This window comes from Lissotriton helveticus, chromosome 2_1, assembly GCF_964261635.1.
Source record: "Lissotriton helveticus chromosome 2_1, aLisHel1.1, whole genome shotgun sequence".
NCBI lineage: Eukaryota > Metazoa > Chordata > Amphibia > Caudata > Salamandridae > Lissotriton > Lissotriton helveticus.
In genome coordinates, this window is record NC_136059.1 from 464,992,433 (window position 1) to 465,012,693 (window position 20,261).

The following is a 20,261-nucleotide window of genomic DNA, read 5'->3' on the forward strand; positions in this document are numbered from 1 at the left end:
GCGTCGGTATTGTTTGCGCACGGTCTCGAGTTCTTCCGTCTCTTTGAGTCGGAATCAGCGGAGTAGTTTCACTCTTCGGACATCGAGGCCTTCTCATCGCGACACGACCGCAACTTTTCAATATGGAGCGGAGTCCGTTTAAGAACTGTCTGCTCTGTGGGTCCAAATACCCACATATAGACGTGCACCCGGTCTGTAACAAATGCCTTTCACCAGACCATAACGAAGACAACTGCATGGCCTGCGCAAGATTCAGGTCCAAGAAGACACTCAAGCTTCGGCGCTCGGTGCGCCTCGAGGCCCGACAAGCGGCCCCGGATCCAGAAAACATCTTCGGCGACCAAGAAGAGGAGGACCAGAGCCATCATCTTCAAATCTCCCCGCCCGGGACGGAGGTCGAGGCGGATCCGGAAGACGACAACGGAGTCGTGGGTCAAGGCCTTGAATACGTCGACGAGGTAGGGGACGTCGAAGAGGTTTATGGGGCCGCGGAAGATAGCTCAGGGGACGAGCTATGCCCCGAAGGTTACGAAGATCGAGATCGGGTCACGGGATCGCCTGTCGGCCTTACCCAAGACCCCGTACCGCAAGCCACGGCCCCGCCTTCAGGCCCGGCCACGGACATACTTGCTGCGCAGCCAGTATCGAAACCGAAACTGAAACCTACGGTATCGACTACACCTAAAATGGCCGACCCAAAATCGAAACCGAAACTTATGGATTCGAGCGTCCCTAAGATGGCGGCCGTACCTCCAAAAACGGCTAAACCCGCTGCTTCATCGACTCCGTCGGCCTCCGGTCCACAGAAGTCAAAGAAATCTGTCGATTCGAAATCGGCGCCAGAGGAGGGATCCTCTAAGAAGGGTGGTCGGCACGGGTCAACCGCTGCGACGCCGGCAAAGCCCGCCAAAGCCAGCGACAAAATCACAAGGATCGAAGGCTGGCACATCTGCGCATCGGTCCAAGGACTCTGGGTCGGCGGCTGCGGCATCATCGTCCAAAACACAGAAGGGCCAACAGGACGTCGGATCCGAGGGCAAGGTCAAGACCTCCTCGTCGGTGCCAAAGGCCACTGTAAGTGACGCGTCCCTCATTGCCTCTTCACTACAGAGAATCAGGGAGAAGGCCTCTGCTACGTCGGCTCCGATGCCATCGCCACAGAGCCGATGGACGTTCCGGTGAAGCCTGCGGGTAAACTTCTCTTCCTTCTGCCGCCAAAAGAGGCGCCGAAGGCCTTTTCAACAAAATCGACGCCAAAGAAGTCGGATTCTTCAACGGCAGGGGCACTTTCAAGTCGGGTACTCGACTCAGAAGAGGATTCTGAGCGTTTTATCGACGCAGACACAGGCAAATTGACCCTTTACAAGAGGAGGATCACTTCACAGCCAGTGGACTCCTATGTCATCCCCCTGAAGAAGAAAAAGCTTCCCCAAGACGCTTCAGGCCTCATGGAACCTATCCAGCCTCCTCCAAGAAGGAGCCCAACTCCTTCTCCAGAACACTCTGAGGGTGAGGGATATGATGAAGATGACCAATACACTTTCCCCATCAATGAACCAGATGCACAGCCAGATTCATATGATGACATTGGTGACCAAGGCACCCAAAATGTGGGGCAAGACCCACAGCCTTTCAGTGCACGTGCATCCCCTACAGAAGATTCTGCAGGTTTTCATGCACTCATTGAGAGGGCAGCTGCTAATCATGATGTGGACATGCATGCTGACCCGGTAGAAGAAGACTTTCTATTTGACACTTTTTCAGTCTCTGAAAGGACAGTAAAGACACTGCCTATGCTCAAAGGGGTCCTCAAGCATGCTGCGGACATCTTTAAAGAACCTACCAGGGCGAGAGTGGTCAATCCACGTATCGAAAAAAAGTACAGACCAGCACCTGCAGACCCTGCATACATTCGGGGACAGTTGCCGCTTGACTCCCTGGTGGTCGCAAATGCCCGCAAACGGGCCAACTCCCAAACAACGGGTGAAGCTCCTCCCCCGGATAAGGAGTCCAAAGTGCTAGAGGCTGGAGGCAAAAGAGTAGCTGCACAGGCTGCCAATTTTTGGCGTATTGCAAATACACAGGCACTCTTGGCACGTTACGATAGGGCGCATTACGACACCCTAGAGCAAATTTTACGACACCTGCCTCCGCAGTTTCAAGAGGGCACCAAACTGCTTATAGAGGAGGGAAAACTGATCTCCAACGCAGCCATAAAGTGTGCACTTGATGCCGCGGACACAGCCGCTAGGGCCATTAACACTAGCGTCATGCTGAGACGACAGGCGTGGCTCCGCATATCGGGGTTTAAACCTGACATTCAAACAACCATACTTAATCAGCCAGTCAATCCTGATAGACTGTTTGGTCCAGATGTTGACACCACCTTAGAAAAAATTAAAAAAGACACCGAAACTGCTAAGTCTATGGGGGCCCTACAATCACAACTGTTTCGTGGCAATAATTTTCGTCGCTCAGGTGCGCGTGGAGTCACCAGAGGACAGATGGGTCAACAATCACAATTCTCTAGAGGTGGAGCACAATCCTCGTACCCCAAACAGAACAAGGGGGGTTACCGAGGAAACAGCACCAGAGGACGCGGCAGAGGGAACAACAACTCCCGCTCCTCTACCCCAAGCAAACAGTGACTCTCTGTCACTGCCCCCCGACCACTTAACACCTGTCGGGGGGAGACTACAGCAGTTCCTGCCCGTCTGGAGAAACATCACCACAGACAGGTAGGTGCGACAACTTGTCCAGTACGGTTATTGTCTAGAGTTAAAATCCACTCCACCCAACATTCCACCAAGGCAAAGGCCTATGTCCGCAGAGCACTTGCACTTATTGCAGCAGGAAGTGGTGGTGATGCTGCAAAAAGGCGCAATAGAGCTTGTGCCAGTGGGAGAGGAAGGCACGGGGGTATATTCCCTGTACTTCCTTATTCCAAAGAAGGACGGATCTCTCAGACCCATTCTGGATCTGCGTCCCCTCAACCTGTATATACTGTCAGAACATTTCCATATGCTTACACTGCAACAGATTCTTCCCTTGTTAAACCAAGGGGACTTCTTAGCAACCTTAGACCTCAAGGATGCTTATTTCCACATTCCACTACACCCGTCCCACAGGAAATACCTCAGGTTCACTATCCAAGGCAGGCATTATCAGTTCAAGGTCCTACCCTTCGGAGTCACCACAGCCCCAAGAGTGTTTACCAAGTGTCTGGCGACAGTAGCAGCGCACCTCAGGAGGCAGAACATACATGTCTACCCCTACCTGGACGACTGGCTCGTTCAAGCCAAGTCGGAACAACAGTGCGCCGCGGACATGTCGACTACCATTCACCTCCTTCACGATCTAGGTTTCTCGTTGAACTACCCAAAGTCGCATCTTCAGCCGGCACGTGTCCGGCAGTTTCTAGGTGCGACGATCAATACCCTGACGGCCATGGCTCAACCAAACCAAGTCAGGATAGACAGCATGCAGTCTCTAATCCAGAAGTTCAGACCACAACACTCACTTCCAGCGAGAGTGTTCATGCAGTTGATAGGCATGATGGCCTCCTGCATCTTCATAGTCCCTCACGCACGGTTACATATGCGCCCGCTCCAGGAGTGCTTAGCAAATCAGTGGACACAGGCTCAGGGACAATTAACAGACCTAGTGTTGGTTACCAGTCGGGCATACGACTCTCTGCATTGGTGGAATCCACACAACCTTTGCATGGGCCAACTGTTCCAGGACCCAGTGCCACAGATTATCCTGACAACGGACGCGTCTCTCCAGGGATGGGGAGCTCATCTGCTCACTTACACAGTGCAGGGACTATGGACGAGGCAGCAACAGAAGATGCACATCAACTATCTGGAACTGATGGCAATCTTCATGGCGCTCAAGTCCTTCATTGTACATCTGTGCAACAAGGTAGTGTTAGTCCGGACGGACAACATGACCGCGATGTACTACATTCAAAAGCAGGGGGGCACCCACTCGCCACAGCTGTCTCATCTGGCTCAGGGCATGTGGCGGTGGGCCATTCAGAGGAACATCTTCCTCATCGCAGAACACCTCCCGGGCAAGGACAATCAGATGGCGGATCTGCTCAGCAGATACAGCCATCAAATGCACGAGTGGGAGTTACACCCATCTGTACTCCACCCGTACTTCCAGCAGTGGGGTCATCCGGAGATAGACCTGTTTGCAACAAAAGAAAACGCAAAATGCCAACACTTTGCCGCCAGGTTCCATCACCCACAGTCGCAGGGGAATGCGATATGGATGAACTGGTCAGGCAAATTTGCGTACGCTTTTCCGCCAGCCCCTCTGATACCGCTGGTGGCAAGAAAGCTAAGGCAGCACGCGATGACTCTCATCCTGGTTGCTCCAACGTGGGCTCGCCAAGCATGGTACACCACGTTCCTCGAACTCTCAGTGGTGCCGCATCAAAGACTGCGCCTCACGCCCAGACTTTTGACGCAGAACCATGGAGAAATTCAGCATCCAGATCCGCAACAGCTCAACCTGGCGATCTGGCTCCTGAAGTCCTAGAGTTTGGATACCTTAACCTACCTCCAGAATGCATGAACATCATCAAAGAGGCAAGGAAGCCAACTACCAGAGCATGCTATGCTGCAAAATGGAAGCGTTTTGTCATTTACTGTACAGACAATGACATCAACCCGCTAGATGCATCTATCCCTAACATCATTTGCTATCTGCTACATCTTTACAAGTGCAATCTAGCGTTCACTTCTATTCGGATACATCTCTCCGCCATCGCAGCTTATCTTCAGAATAGGCAGCATCTCTCTGTCTTCAGGGTGCCTGCCATTAAAGCTTTCCTTGAAGGTCTGAAACGAGTCATTCCCCCAAGAACACCGCCAGCTCCGGTGTGGAACCTCAATGTGGTCCTCACCAGACTGATGGGACCACCATTCGAGCCACTGCACTCGTGTGAACTCCAGTTCCTAACGTGGAAAGTAGCTTTCCTAATTGCTATTACGTCACTGAGGCGTGTTAGTGAGCTGCAAGCGCTCACAATCCAAGAGCCATTCATTCAGATTCATCCAAATAGGGTAGTGCTACGTACTAACCCCAAATTCCTTCCAAAGGTGGTGTCACAGTTTCATCTCAACCAAACTATTGACTTGCCGGCATTCTTCCAAAACCCACAAACTGTGGCGGAAAGAATGCTCCATACGTTAGACGTGCGGAGGGCGTTGATGTACTACATAGACAGGACACAACCCTTTAGGAAAACAAAACAACTTTTTGTTGCCTTCTCACCACAACACAAAGGCAACCCTATTTCCAAAGCAGGAATAGCCAGGTGGATCGTTAAGTGCATCCAAATCTGTTATCAAAAGGCCAAGCGCACTTTAACAATACCCCCAAGGGCGCACTCCACACGCAAATTGGGGGCATCCATGGCTTTCCTAGGGAACATTCCTTTAGAGGACATTTGCAGAGCAGCCACGTGGGTTACACCACATACCTTTACAAAACACTACTGTGTAGATGTGCATTCCAAGCAGCAAGCTGCTGTAGGACAGGCTGTTCTCAAGACACTTTTTCAGGTTTCTGCAGCTGGCACGGGCAACCGCCGCTGATGGAGGGACTGCTATGTATTCTATGCTAAGATATGAATTTAGCAGCCCACATGCCTCGAACTGAATATGCTACTTACCAGTATGCATCTGTTCTTGGCATGTAGGGCTGCTAACATTCATATCGCCCACCCTCCTCCCCGGTGCCTGTCGCAGCTGCAGATATACTATTGTATTCAATCATTAGCATGGACATCCTTTACACCTTCCACTCCATCTTCTGCCACAATGGCGAAAAACAATCTGGGGATGGAGCCGATGCCCATGCGCACTGTAGTCCAGGGGAGGAGCCACCTATCTCAGGATACTTCGAAGACTCTTCCAAGACAACAATGTGCGATCATCCGGACCCAACACTAGGCGGCGATCTAATGCTAAGATATGAATGTTAGCAGCCCTACATGCCAAGAACAGATGCATACTGGTAAGTAGCATATTCAATAGCTTTTTTCCCTACTACTGAGAATGCTCACTGTTGAGGCTTTTGCTTCTGGAGTATCCACCTCAATGCTCACAGGGCGATACTTCTGCCTTCTGTGGCACTTTGGACTCTTCTACGTGTTTCCACCTCCGGCCACACTTCCTCGAATTACAAAGGCAAGGAGAGACCAATTTTTAGAACCTGAGCATTTATCCTCTGAACATCTACCTCTGTTCCAGTAGCTGGGCAGGGATCTACAGCTGAATCTCCACAACGTACGCCTCCATGCATGGAGATTGAACAGAGCCAATTGAGTGTCAAAGTCTATTTAGTCTAGACATTGGGTCAAGTGTGCAGCCTGGTGTGAGGATCCTCGGGTCAATGATTTGCAGGGTAAACTGTCTGATTTACTTCATTTTATCAAGTCTGCACTGTCACCTGTCAAAGGTTATTTGTCAGCCCTTTCTATGTTTGGCTTGATCAACCCTGCTAGCTTACTTGTATTTTTCCACCTGTGCCATTTTGTATGCCCAACGGGGACCTTAACTTTGTTCTAACTTACTTCAATGTACATATTTGAAGCCTGTGCACAGCTGTTTACTGAAACTTATGACTAAAGAATGTGTTTCGTCTTTCTCATTGCAATTACTTCTTCACATAAGTCAGTTTTTTGCAGGAGCTGTCAGTACAACCACTTTATATCACCTTTTCAGACAAACTAGTGCTTCAGACCTGGGCATCATTTTTTACCAGTTTGTGTTGCCCTTCCATGTGGGGCAACTATCATGCTCTTTGGCATCCTTCTCTCCACCTCATCACTCTGAAGAGGAAGAGAGGCTTCATTGTTTGGACACCAGAGCACTGAGTACACGACCCACTATTGATGGGGTTCTCTGGTGCGAAGAAGGGAAAGGTGGTCCAGAAACAGACCCTATTCTAATGAATTGTTTCTGAATAAACCAGTGCTGTGTCTTGACCAAGAAGGAGCCTCCTGTGGGCCTTAGTGCTTGCTCCACCGGATCAACATCTGCCACTGCTGCTTTGGCCAGAGGTCTTTCTAGTGGATACTCGGTCTAACTACAGATTCCCTACTGCCCATCCTTCTCCCTATTCTGTTGGGTGGAATTCTATGATTACTGTGTTTCCGTGTTAGATTATGCATATTTTTCCAGTTATAGGTCTGAACTGACGGTCTGTGTCTAAGGGCACCGAATGCTTTGATGTTAACTGGTGTCACTCTGCAGATGTGACATCTACACTGCTCTCTGGTGCCACTTCCAGGGGCAGGCTGAAGCCCCCACAGAGTCCAATAGTGCCACCTATAGGCATGCTAGAGCAATTGATAGAAAAGATTGTAGCTCCATTCGGGCTCCTGGGGGAATGCAGAAGATGAGGAATCTGTGGTTAGATAGACTATGCACCTTACAGAATTACTGAAGGTAAATCACTTATTGTACGGCACTGATGGATTAAGGCGCTGATGGATTAAGGCTCTTTCACCCTTGAGAACTAAAGCAACACTGCAGACAAAGTTGGATTTGTTACACTGTTTGGAAATCTCCCTAATGTGGGATGGGTAATCAGCAATACCATAGTCTCAAGCCCATTTCATGTGAGCTAGCATTGACATTGTTAGAAGAACTTCTCCAAGTTAAATCAGTTTTCTCCTAATCAATGTGGCCTTGATTTGAACCTATTCGCAAATTTCATTTTCAGCACTTGTCCTGAAAAGCAGCATTCCTCGTGGCCATTTTATCTACAAGAAGTGTGAGCCAGAGCCCATACCCTGCCATCCTTAAAGCGTAATTCTTTGTACTGTAATAATAATGATTTCATGACAGTTCACCCCTCCTTTCTTCTCAAGGTTATTTGGAATTTGTATTTGAAAATACTTTTGCTTTCATTCTTTTTCTGAAATACCCCTTCACCTGCAGAGATCATACAGTATTCAAACTGTGAGGTGTGCTCTTAGGTTTGCTACTGACGAAGAAAAAGATATTAGGACCTCAGAAGAGCTTTTGTCAGCTAATGCACTAACACAGTTCATATCACTTTGGATAAGATCAAGCATGGGTTCATAATGCTGGAAGACCAATAGGTACTATCATGTGCAGCCCTAACGCCCGATTCACGGCTGGTAAGGCATGTACTATTCCTAAAATAAGGAATCTCCTATTTAGTGAAATCTGTAGCGTACCGGTTTTATAAATCAGTCTATACTTTTACCAGACAATATTGTTTAGATTCTTTCATTCCACATTACAGTGAAGGAAAGCAAAATGAGAGATTTAAGGATGAGGAGGTAAAAGTAGCATGAGTGGGTAACCAGATGACTTGGTGTATGTAAGTGTCACATTAGCTGCATAATGTTAGAAAAGTGGTTTATAAATGTCAATGCCATTGTACTAAGTGTACGGTATTTTTGAATGTGGTTGAGATATAAAACTGTTAAAGCCTAATAAAAACATGAATTAAAAGGCAGAAGTGAGTAATGTGTTTTATAGAAACGTCTTAAACTCATCTCTTATCAGGTTCTTTAATCTCCTCGTTTTCCCACTTCCTGTGAAGGTTGATGAACTTGGAATTCTGTTCTATAATAATGAATGTTAATGAGAATCCCATGTTGGCAAAATTGCTGGTATGTTTAGTTCTGCATCATAAGTATTGTCATTAAATCTATATTCAACACTCCCAAACCCCCAGTACAGCCACGAGAACGTTTCTCCTACTTGCCTGTCAGAATGAATTCATCTTCATTAACACTACACTTAATTGCACACTAGGCTAGATAGTTAACAACTCTTTTGATCCCTTTTGCCTTTCCAGGGTTTTTTGTATTCTAATTGGGGTTTATCAAAAGCATGCACGGCTGTGTTGTATTTGGTTGTTAAATAATTAACGAGAAAAAACACGTAAATAAACAATTCTGTTCATAGCCAGAATTATTCTATCTCCAAGAATTTATTGATGATACCTGTGATGAACTTGGATTACAAGACAGTAAATTCCTCCTGCAGTAGTTAAAAAGGACATTTTTGTCTGGTGCAAAGTAAATACCTAACTTCATTGTAAACCAGTGGAGACTTGTGCATTGTAAAGGGTTACATAGATGTTTATCCCAGTAGCACTTCAGCATTGTCTAGAAAAGCAATGCATAAATTGCCAAGCATGAAATGAACTGAAATGTTTCCTTGAGCGTCACCATTTTTGGTTGATGCAAGCCTAATTTGCATTAATAAAAGTCATAGAATCTCCCTCTAATTCAAAGTGGTTGTAAAAAAAGAAAAAACTTTTCTTCTCTTTTGAATGTTTTGATAGAAATGTTTAAGGGGTGAGGCCTGGCTATCAGGAATTTTTGTGATGTAATGGATCATGGGCTGATACTCTTACTAGGTCACTGTCATAAGCAGTAAGCCCTGTGCATAAACATTACATTGATCCGGGGAGGAGCTACGCTGCGAAGCAAGATGGCCGCATGAGCTCCCGGCTCCGCTGACCTCCGCCGGCAGCTCGGATATCCTGCTTTCTATCCTTTCCTCACGCCGGACTCCCGTGCATATGAAGTGCTCCTGACTCCTGCGGTGCAATCCTGGAATTCCCAACTTACTGGGTGACGAAGATATGTCGTGTTTTCTTTTTGGCCTACTTCAGGGCTGAAGCCGGGGCCTCGATTTCTAGCCCATCCGGGTTAGAGTTGATCAACATCGGCTGTGGGACCAGGGCTGCGTCCGGTCTTCCGAACTCGGATCATACTTGCATTTACGATTGGCTACTCAGTAACCGGCTTAAGCTAAAGACACGGTACAGTGGCGCAAGTGCACATCGGTAGCTGCAGTCGGGGGTCCGACGCCCGGAGACCCTGCTGGGGGGACCGGGGTTGACGGGCTTGGGCCCCGCGAGCGGCGAAAGTGTCGATATTGCCAGTTTCGAGAGCGCCCACTGTTGTCATCGGCTCCGTGTGTGCCTGGTGCCTCGGAGTTGTCCTCTCCGGGGTTCGAGTCCTGCTTCGTCGCTTCGTGAGAGGGGATGGAGGGGATGGACGGCACACCAACGTTGAGGTTCGTAATGGCCGCCATTGGGGCGCTCCACTCTCAACTCACCGTCATGTACCATCAGTTGTCGGTAACGCTGGACAACGTCTGTCTGGGACCGGACGACGACACTCTGACATGCTATCAGCAAACTGTGGTTCCAGTGGAGTACTCTGCCTATCATTTTGAGGTCCCCGTGCGGAGGCCTGATTCAGCCCGCTTTGATGACTCTGGCTTCACAGATGGCGCACCTATGATCATCGTCGGCTTTCCCTGCTCGAACCCTGCTCGGCGGAACATTGTTGCTAAAGGTTTTGATCGCCACAAACAGTTCTTCAGTGACTATCGGAGAGGTTTGTCATTCTTCTTCACTCTTCCTTGCCGGTTTTGTGGATGTCGCGCACTTATATCCTGCCTCCGATCCGATTTCATTGACTTGAACTTTTATGTACGCTTCAATTTCCTCATGGTGACTGTGGCCTGGGCGACAAGGGCTCTCATAAAGACCCGTACTGGCCAGGGTTGACTTTGATTTTTAGGGTTTGCTAATTTACGTGATGTGTGCCGGGATTGTACCTTATAGTGTAACGGGAGTCGGGTGGTTTTGCTGATGTCCTCCCCAGGCAGGGGTTTAATACTTTGCTTCAAACAGTGGATAATACGTCTTGGGGAGGTCGCTGATGGCGGGGGTATAGGGGCCTGGGAGTGTGTTTTCTTTTTTTGTTCTCCTCCTCCACTTTTCTTTTCCTTCCTTTAGGGCGAGTTCCAGGGCGACAGGCACGCTGTTAGTGGGGTAGGCCGTAGCCATTACAGGGGTGCAGGGTGGGGGGATACGGGGGGGGGGTTGTTATTTTAGTTTGTTTTGTTCTATGGTCCCTTTCTTTTCCTTTCTTTCTTTTCAGGGTGGTTGGCTGTTTATCCTTCAGTTACGTCTTACTCTACTAGGTGTCTCTACTAGCTTTTATTTTACTGTCTCCTGAGAGTGGGTTTTCTGGATGGTACTCGCACTAGATCGCTCGCTGATAGATTATCCTTTACTCTTTGTCTGCCTCTGCTAGGCGTTGCGTTACTATGGCCATATTATTTGTTATCTTCTATTGACTGCAGTGCGAGGTACATCCCCCCATCTCTAATCGCTCCTTCTTATATGGTGTGACGCCTCTTATAGTAATGCCACTACTGCTTCTTCGAAACAAGAAAAAAACGAACCCTCTGTATTATCCTGTTCATTGATATCGCATTCTACCATACGCTGTAACTTGCATCACAGCTGGTGCCAGGGCTGTTGACTGATAAGTAAATTCCCTATTTGACTTGCTGAGTTTACGGCCGGCCCCTGTGGTTGTAGGCCTGTGCTTGTAATGCTTTGAATGCTTCAATAAAGGTTTTTAAAAAAAAACATTACATTGATCCAAGAAGCTTCTCTCTGCTGGGGTCCAGGAACATTTTTTAATCAAGGATCCAGTAAATAGGAGACAAATCTTGCAAGCAAGTAAATATGTCTGAAGTAATCCCAATTCACTAAAAACAGCATAAGAGTGTTTTTCTTGGTGGTCAATCAAATACCCATCACCAGAACTTCCCTTCCATCACATTTAGCTTTTGAAGTCTGATCACCAGCAATTTGTTTGATCCAGCAGTTAATTGGTGGATAATCTGGAAATATTATACATTTGTATTAATTTATGTGACCATGCTTTATGGCATGTGTTTAGTGAAACATGAAAGTGAGGTTAGCTGATGCAAGTCGCGCATACCTTCATTGCACCAGAATTCCGCTTTTTGCATATTACGGCATATCAGTTAACTTGACCGAAAGCTCAAAATACCAGGGTGAGGGGGAACGGGAGGTGCTCCAACTTGTTGGCCTGGAATGCTAATACTGTGCTGCAAAACTGTAGCATGTGGCCAGTTGGTTGCTGCTTTACCCGGCTACTGACGACTAGGAAGTTACTGACTATCATAGTATGAGAACATGACTTACACTACTCTTTTTTCAGTCTTGTGAGGATGCTAGGAAACTCTATCTGGTTAAATTAACCAAGCAGCAGTAGAGACGTACTGTGAAAATAATGGGTAAGACGGCTCGGCGATTCCATGGAGATATGAATAGATCTCTCAATGAAAAACAACTGGATGTAATTGTATTGGTGACAAGCGTTTCATAACCTATACTGAATGCCCAGTTTCATTTGGTGATGGCTGTGGCCATTTCTTGCTGCAGAGTAGAATTAGTAAGGTTGCAAATGACATGCTACTGTTGAGGCTCCCAGTTCTTTTTGATCAGGTCTTTGACATTTGTTATCAATTAGTCGATCAATCAAATATTTATAGAGCATGGCAAATCATCCGTGAGGGTCTCGAGGCACTAGGGCTGTTTGCTGCTGTGTGGAGGTTTGAGCATTCAAACATACAGGTCTTTAGTTCTCTTCTGAATTGCTGGAGCGACGATGCGGCCCTGAGGTGCTGGGGGAGGTTGTTCCAAGCCTAGGATACTACGTGTGAGGAAGAGCATCCGCCGCTGTTGGCTCATCTGATTTGTGGGGTGTCTGTGAAGGAGAGGGAAGCTGATCGAAAGTGTCTGGTCGGTTGGTGGAGGGTGAGGCGTTTGTTGGTGTATGCTGGTCCTTTATTGTGCAGGGCCTTGTAGGGGTGGGTCAGCATATTGAACTGGTATCTCTTCTAAATTGGGAGCATGTGTAGTTTCTTGAGATGTGGTGTGATGTGGCTACTTCTGGCGAGGTAGAGTATGAGTCTTGCTGCTGAGTTCTGTATTGTCTGGCGTCTGTTCAGGAGGTGTGCAGTGAATCCTACATAGAGCGTGTTTCCGTAGTCCAGTCTGCTGGTGATAAGGGCCTGCGTGACGGTCTTTCTGGTTTCTGCCAGGAGCCATCTGAAGATCTTGTAGAGCATCCTAAGGGTGAGGAAGCAGGTGGATGAGACTGCATTGACTTGCCTCTCCATGGATTGCTTGCTCTCCAGGATGATTCCGAGGTTCGGGTGTGGTCAGTTGAGGCGGGGTGTGCCGAATTCCGAGGGAACAGCTGCCCTTCATCCATTCCTTGACGTTGGAAGTTGACTTAAGTGGCGGTGAGCTCTTTGGACAGTGAGATGATGAGCTTTGTGTTATCGACTTAGGAGATGATGTTGAGTCTGTGTGATCAGACGGTGGCAGCCGGGGGAAGGGGGTCATGTAGTTGTTGAAGAGGGTCGGGCTGAGGGACGATTAATGGGAGGCTCAGAAGATGATCTTCTTGAGTGCTGTGAGCTGAACGGTGGTAGGCAGAGGTGAGGTATGAGGTGATCCATTTGTGGGCGTTTCCTGAAATCCTGATGTGGTGGAGTCTGTTGATTAGGATAAGTTGGGAGATGGTGTCAAAGACGGCGTACAGGTCCAGGGGGATGAGGGCTGCTGTTTTCCAGCTGTTAAGGAGGGTTCTGATGTCGTCTGTGGCTGCGATCAGGGCTGTCGCTGTGCTGTGGTTAGATCGAAATCCAGATTGGGAGGGGTCCAGGAGGTTGTTTATTTATTTATTTATTTGAAAGTTTTATATAGCGCGGACAAGATCTTTGCAGATATCAGAGCGCTTTACACAGATGGGTACATGAGGGAGCATAGTCAGACAGATATATCAATAGATCAAACAGTATAAGTAGGTGGCTACAATGCTAATCAAGTGGGTAAAAAGATAACAATACAAATAATCACAGGGATCAAACATGTAGTACAGATCGGTGCATATAGTCTTACCAGAGTTCGAGATAATAGTTCAAGTGTATTTAGCCATGAGGATAGCTTTTACTTCATTTTTAAAGAGTGTAGTGGAAGAGATGAGCCTGGTTTCGGGAGGGAGTGAGTTCCAGATCCTAGGCGCCATTCCTGAGAAGGAGCGCTTATATGTTTTTTCCTTCCGGAATCTTTGAGGTTTCAGCAGAAGATTGTTTGTGCCTCTAGTGTTTCTAGCTCCGCCAGAGATTGTCAGTTTCTGAGCGAGGTAGCCGGGTGAGTTTAGGTGTACCGCCTTGTGTGTCATGCAGGTGATTTTCAGATGAATTCTGGCTTCAAAAGGTAGCCAATTCAGGGATTTCAAGTCAGGGGTTTGTTGTCTTCTAGGTGTTTGGTGAGTTGCTAGTTATCATCAAATCAGGTTAAAATGTATATCTTCACAAGCAATCCATCTTGCATTAGGTACTCTAAAATCTTTGTGATATATTAGTACAGTAATGATTGTAGCAATGCTGGAAGATCTAATTTAGTGGTATGCCCTAAAGCCATTATTTTAATCATAAATAATAAAATTGTCATGTACATGAGCTTCACATAGATGTTTGTTTTCTACATTTGACGCTGTACAGATTTATCTTCGAACCCAAACATTAGTTTGGGCATGACATTCATTTTTGTTTTTTCCTTTTATTATAGGTGCTTAGGGGCCAGCAGTATGGGAGAAGCTGTGATGTGTGGAGTGTTGGCTGTGGAATTATAGAAATGTCTTGTGCTAAGCCTCCCTGGAATGCAGAAAAACACTCCAATCACCTTGCACTTATATTTAAGGTAAGGCATTTAGTTCTATGTTTAAAAAGTTGTGAAATGCCTGTACTAAGCACTGATCACGATCTATAAGATTTGGTCGATACTCCTGTCTGTAATGCCTCCTAATTGATTGGGAGGGTTTTTTCCGTTAGCACATTTGTGTATATGTGATACCATTTCACCGGCAACCAGTTAGTGCCTGGCGTTTTTGGCCTGTTAAGTTCCTTCATAGCACCTTTTATTTCCTGTAGTATTATGAACCCCTTCACTTGGGCCTTGTGATCCTGTGTGAGCCTAGGAAGTTGCAGTGTTTGAAGCACCAGTTATATCGCCCCGCAAAGGTGGTTCTGCATACAGCCATCTATAAAACTCTTGAAAAATCCCATTGTTGTTTCAGCATTCTGACTAGTGTGTCTGGGGAAGCTCTTACTGTGGTGATGGCTTAATATGTCATGTCCTTCCTCAAAATTCATGTTCGTATCCTGTCCACCTTGTCTCCTTCTCTTCGGAGCAATTGTCTAAATTCTGTACGGTGCAATTATTCTTTCACGGCGATTTTCTCAAGTATGATCTGTCTCATGTCATACACTCCCCTTTGGCCTCTCTCTGTGCTGCCGTGTATGTGGTCTATACAACTCAATATCGACATCAGTATTTCTTTGTTCAGTCTCTTATTCCCAGCAGTTATTTTGGCAGATGCCATCTCCTATACTATGCCTTTCATCACATGCAATTTCACTCCCTTTGTGGTGTAAGTGCATGTGTTTTTCTCGTAGTAATTTTCCACACAATTTCGCATTGCCTTTCGAAAAAGAGGTTTGCAGAGCCGACATCTGCAATCTCCATACAGGGATCTCTGTCCTGAGCCTTCGGTCGCGTTATTTAAATTAGAAAGGGGAATGATACGATAATATTTTGCTAATATACACTGCTTGTGATATACTATGTGCGCATAATCAAGTACAGTGTAAGTGTTGTTTGCTTGTACATGGTGTTAAAACTCTTGCACCTGGGGATGTTTCTCATTCCATAGATTTGTCAAATCTAGGTCACTCTTGGCCCACGCTAGTGTTTTTCTAAATCCCCCCCCTGCTTACATTACAGGTTGGGTGGAATTCTGTCCAATACATCATTAAGCACAAAATTATAGTGACCCATCCAGAGCATGGTCAAGTCCACAAAGGGCACGGCTCTGTCCACCAAGTCCCTATAGAAGGCCGAGTTGCCTATATTCGGCTAAGATTTGAAAATGCTACCCTGTAAGCATGTGTTTGTAGCGTGTAAAGTTGTAGGTTTGCATGTACCCACCCTCCTCCACAGAAACTTGTGAAGATTGCAAATCTCCTTTTATTACCCAGTTACCATTTCACAATACGCATCGTGCTGGTGTCATTCTCCACTCCATACACATTCTCACTCCCTGTGCGAAAAACAGGCTTTATGATGGAGTTGAAAAAAACCAATGTGCAAACCCCCAAGCCCAGGCAGGATTAGATGGCAGGAGTATGCAAAGTATGTGTATCTACACACTACAAGAGTTTCTTACAGAGTAAGTAACTTATTCCCTTTCCCTCATGAAATGGGGTTTTTCAGCATTGAAAAATATTTTGATCTGAAAGGAACATGATAAAAAAGAAATGAACTGCATTATTTAGCAAAATGACAAACTATTCCTTTACAGCAATCTTTGCAATTCTAGACATTTTTGCTTTCTATTTCAATGCCTTAGTAAAACTAGAATGAACAAGTATTTACAATATCAAAAACAGTAGATTGAATCCCTTTCGAAATGTAATGTTCTATTTGCAGGAGTAGTTAAAGAGTCTCGCATATTTCACTATTGACGCCGAATGTTATGCCAGTTTAATGCCATTGACATCCCGCCCCAGAGCCATATGGAGTCCGTTCAGGGATTATGTGGCTACTCATAAAACAAACGCTTCAGACTCACTGTTAGGAAAAAGCATTGAAAGCTGCCGGAGTGGTCCAGTGTTGGGAATGGAGTACATTCATGGAAATTGGCGATGGGGTGGGTATTGGTGAAGAGATAGTCAATGCACAGCAGGGGAATGAAGCTGGGCTAAACTTAAGTGCTTTTTGCATGTAACACGGGTCATTGGTGCTGAGGTTCTTAATATTGCCTTGATATCGGCTGCTGTTGAACTACTGGGTGTGAGACCTGAAATTGATATTATGTCTGATTGTGTTGATATGTACACGAAGTTCGAATGATCGTAAAATAAAGTTAAGAATAAATCAAATAAAAAATGTAATGTTTTATCCCACTCCCTCTCCTCAGATTGCTAGTGCAACTACAGCTCCAGCCATCCCATCACACCTTTCGCCTGGGTTAAGGGATGTGACTCTTCGGTGTTTGGAACTACAGCCTCAAGACAGGCCACCATCAAGAGAGCTCCTGAAGCACCCAGTCTTTCGAACTACTTGGTAGCATTTTCTACAATAAGAGAACTGTGAAGTTGATGCTACTGAAGACAGAAACAGAACGTGGTTGGCAATGCAGCCTCCATGTATTCTGTTGGCCTTAATGATGATAAAAGAAGTCCTGCTGAGGATCCTTATCCGAGTATGTGATTGACAAATCAAGATTTTTTTTATCATAGCTGAGCAATCAAGAAGGCAGTACTTATCATACATGTCAGCTGTGCCTTTTGACATTTTCTGGGCTCTGCTACGTCAAAATAATGCATTTATTTTCTTGAGACCAGCATCAGTAAAATGCAGGAACATAATATCTGTAATTTTGTTACACTTTTTGAGCAATATTCAGATATCCGTGATAAGTTCTTTTCCCGTAGTCCAGTGACTGGATGTAGTTTCCTTCAACATCTAATTAGTAGCAGCAGATAGAAGCTACATTTTGCTACACACTGGATGCAGGTTAAAATAACTTGGTGCCTGTATTTCTCCTGCTTAGAAGTTTATTTCTGAGTTTTTTAGTGCCGTTTTTGTGGTTCACAGCTCTTAACACTGTTGGCCCATTCATTTCTGAATAAGTTGTACTTTTTATAACTTACCTTTATGTTTTTTATCAGGGAAATGCAGACTTGTGGACCCATGAAAACAAGCGATTAAATAATAAGTCAGCTTTGTTTTCTTTTTTAGTTTATTGTTCCAGAATTTTGGAAATAAGGAGCACGATGACACTGCCATCTTACCGCTTGGCACAATACAAACTGCAGGCTATGGCAGTTCTGTTCTGTTACATTTTGAGCCTTCTTCGTGTAACATGTTTTCTTGCATAAAAACTGCAACCTTTTTAAACCAAAATCAAGTCTTATATTTTGTGTAAAAATGGACTTTACATGTATCATTCATTCTGCTGTTTTTCTTCTGCCATACATCGTCTGTACAGCAAGTTCCTAACAATCAAGTTGACCATATTGCTTTAAAGGTTAGCATTTGGTGTAGTAAATGCTCTAATTTTATGGTAATTTTAACAAGATAAGAATTCTTTACTTGAAATTATAAGTAGTCAAAATGTGGTAAAACCTACCCTGCAATGTGTTTGTATTGATTTTCTGTACATTTTTGTGGTTTTTTAAAGCGGGTTTCTGAATTTTGATGCATGTGATTATTTCTGAAGGAAAATGGCAGCTGATCTTTTGCTTTCGTTTTTGGTGAGCCTTTTAAATCAGACGAGGAGTATGTGTTTAATCAGAATGTTAATTGTAAAACTTTTTTTTAACTCTTCAGACACCAGTTGCTTTTTACAAGATTTAATTCAATTGGTTTTTCTTAAAACCTCAGGACAACTAAAATAAGCTATTATACTCTACTGGAGTAGTGCATGTAAATTGGGAGAGCAGTGCAGTTTGGATGTGCAGAAATTACTGCTTAAAAGCAGTACACACAATTTGTATTTCTTGTAAGAATTTACATTCCTTAAATTCTGAGTACTGGTAATGCTCGAAGAGTTAAGAAAATAGTATATAAATGTGAAATTTGGTAGCTGTAACTGTACATTACTTGACCTTTTGTATTTTTTATCACTGAAAAAAATGTTCATTTTGCATCTTACACGTTTCTTCCAAGTCCTTGTGTGCAAGCTTTAAAAAAGTGTACTCTTGCCGTTTTGTATACTGGAAGATCATTTGTCAGATACCTTTATTCTTCTGGCACTAATTAAACTGATGAACCTCAGCTAATCAGTATTACTTTGTAGATCACCAGATCTACCACGTTTCAAATTCAAACTGCCTCTAGATGTCAACATGCATTTCATTTGAATTAGTTTGAATTTCTCTCTGCTTACTGGTAACTGTGGTATTTTTGTTTTATTTTTTTATGCAGATTGATGTAATATTCGTATTTTTTTCTTTGGATCAAAGCTGGACTGAAAATTGTGTAATTATTGTGCTGTTTTAATGTTATTTGGTACTGCTTAAGTTGTAAATAATGTCTACTGCTGTTTATTCCAGTTTCTACTACCTCAGGTGTCCTATAGATTTTCTTCTACCAAAGTTCACTTTCACAATGAGACTATATTTACTATGACTATGATTCCTAAGACTTCCATGGCTTAAGGGCTGACTTCTTTTAGCACCTTACTGTGCAAGCAAATTTTACTGAAATCTCTGGGTTAAGAAAATTTGGCTTATATGTATCCTTTATTTTAAATATATTGAGATATTTTAATTATTAAAAGTTTTTACCCCTTTGAACCAATTTTATAGTATAATTTGTACCTATTTTTGGTGTTTTGTCTTTATAGTAAATAAAAGATTTTGAAGAAGCATTGTATGTTTCATTTTCCCATCACAATGTTTAAAGTATTAACCTTGCAAGAATATAATACACTGTAAGGGACTTTCTCTGGGAATAGAGATAATTTTTATGTAGCTACGTTTTAGTAGATCCTCAAAGATGGCATGTGAATTATCTATTTAAAAGCTGGTTGTGGTAGAATCCATTATTGGGGTGGTGAGGTTTTTGGGGTCTCAGAAGCCAGTGAGTCAGCCTTGTATGCTGCTGCTGATCATTTCCATTCACACACGCAGTCTCACTTGGGACATTCTCAGCACTGTAGCATATTCTCAGTACAACTGTGCTTTCCCAAGTATTATTATTATTAAAAATGTATAGTGCGCACAGCTACCCCAAGGGGTTTCCCAGCGCATGGCAGAAGGAGAAGGATGCAGAGAACAAAGTGAGCAGATTAGAAAAGCCAGGTCGTCAGGACCTTATGAAAAGCAATAAAAGAGTCTGGAAGGGAGTTCCAAAGTTTTAGGCCTAAATATGCAAAGGAGCATCCTTTCATGCGGGACTAGTGAAATCTGTGTACAGTAAACAAGACCAGTTTCGAAGACCTCCGAGATAGAGATGGATGGTATGGGCGAACCAGATTCAGAATATATTTAGATCCAACTCAGGCTTTCACCTTGAACATATAGCATAATGTGTTAAATTTGTTGCGATTCAAGATCGTAAGCCAGTGCAGCTCTTGAAGGAGTTTTGAGACTGAGGCAAATTTGGGCAGCCGATAAAGAAGCATTGCAGCAGAGTTCTGCACCAGCTGCTGTCGACAGATAGTATTTTATCGGCTCCCAAATATAGCACGTTGCTGTAATCAAGTCTGGAGATAATAAGAGCTTGAATCACTGTCCTTTCCTTAGCCCCCCAAATAATAGAAAATACTGCCCTCCCACACA

The 20,261-nt window shown here is 44.8% G+C and overlaps 1 protein-coding gene across 1 annotated transcript in view; it reads left to right on the forward strand.

The window, feature by feature from the left end:
• MAP3K1 (mitogen-activated protein kinase kinase kinase 1) overlaps positions 1-19,348 on the forward strand; it is a 563,015-nt gene extending 543,667 nt beyond the window's left edge. The window contains exons 19-20 of the mRNA XM_078675109.1: positions 14,482-14,613; positions 16,892-19,348. Coding sequence (XP_078531235.1) covers positions 14,482-14,613; positions 16,892-17,041 — 282 coding nt within the window. The 3' untranslated portion in view covers positions 17,042-19,348. The remainder of the gene's footprint in view (positions 1-14,481; positions 14,614-16,891) is intronic.
• The last annotated feature ends 913 nt before the right edge of the window (positions 19,349-20,261 follow it).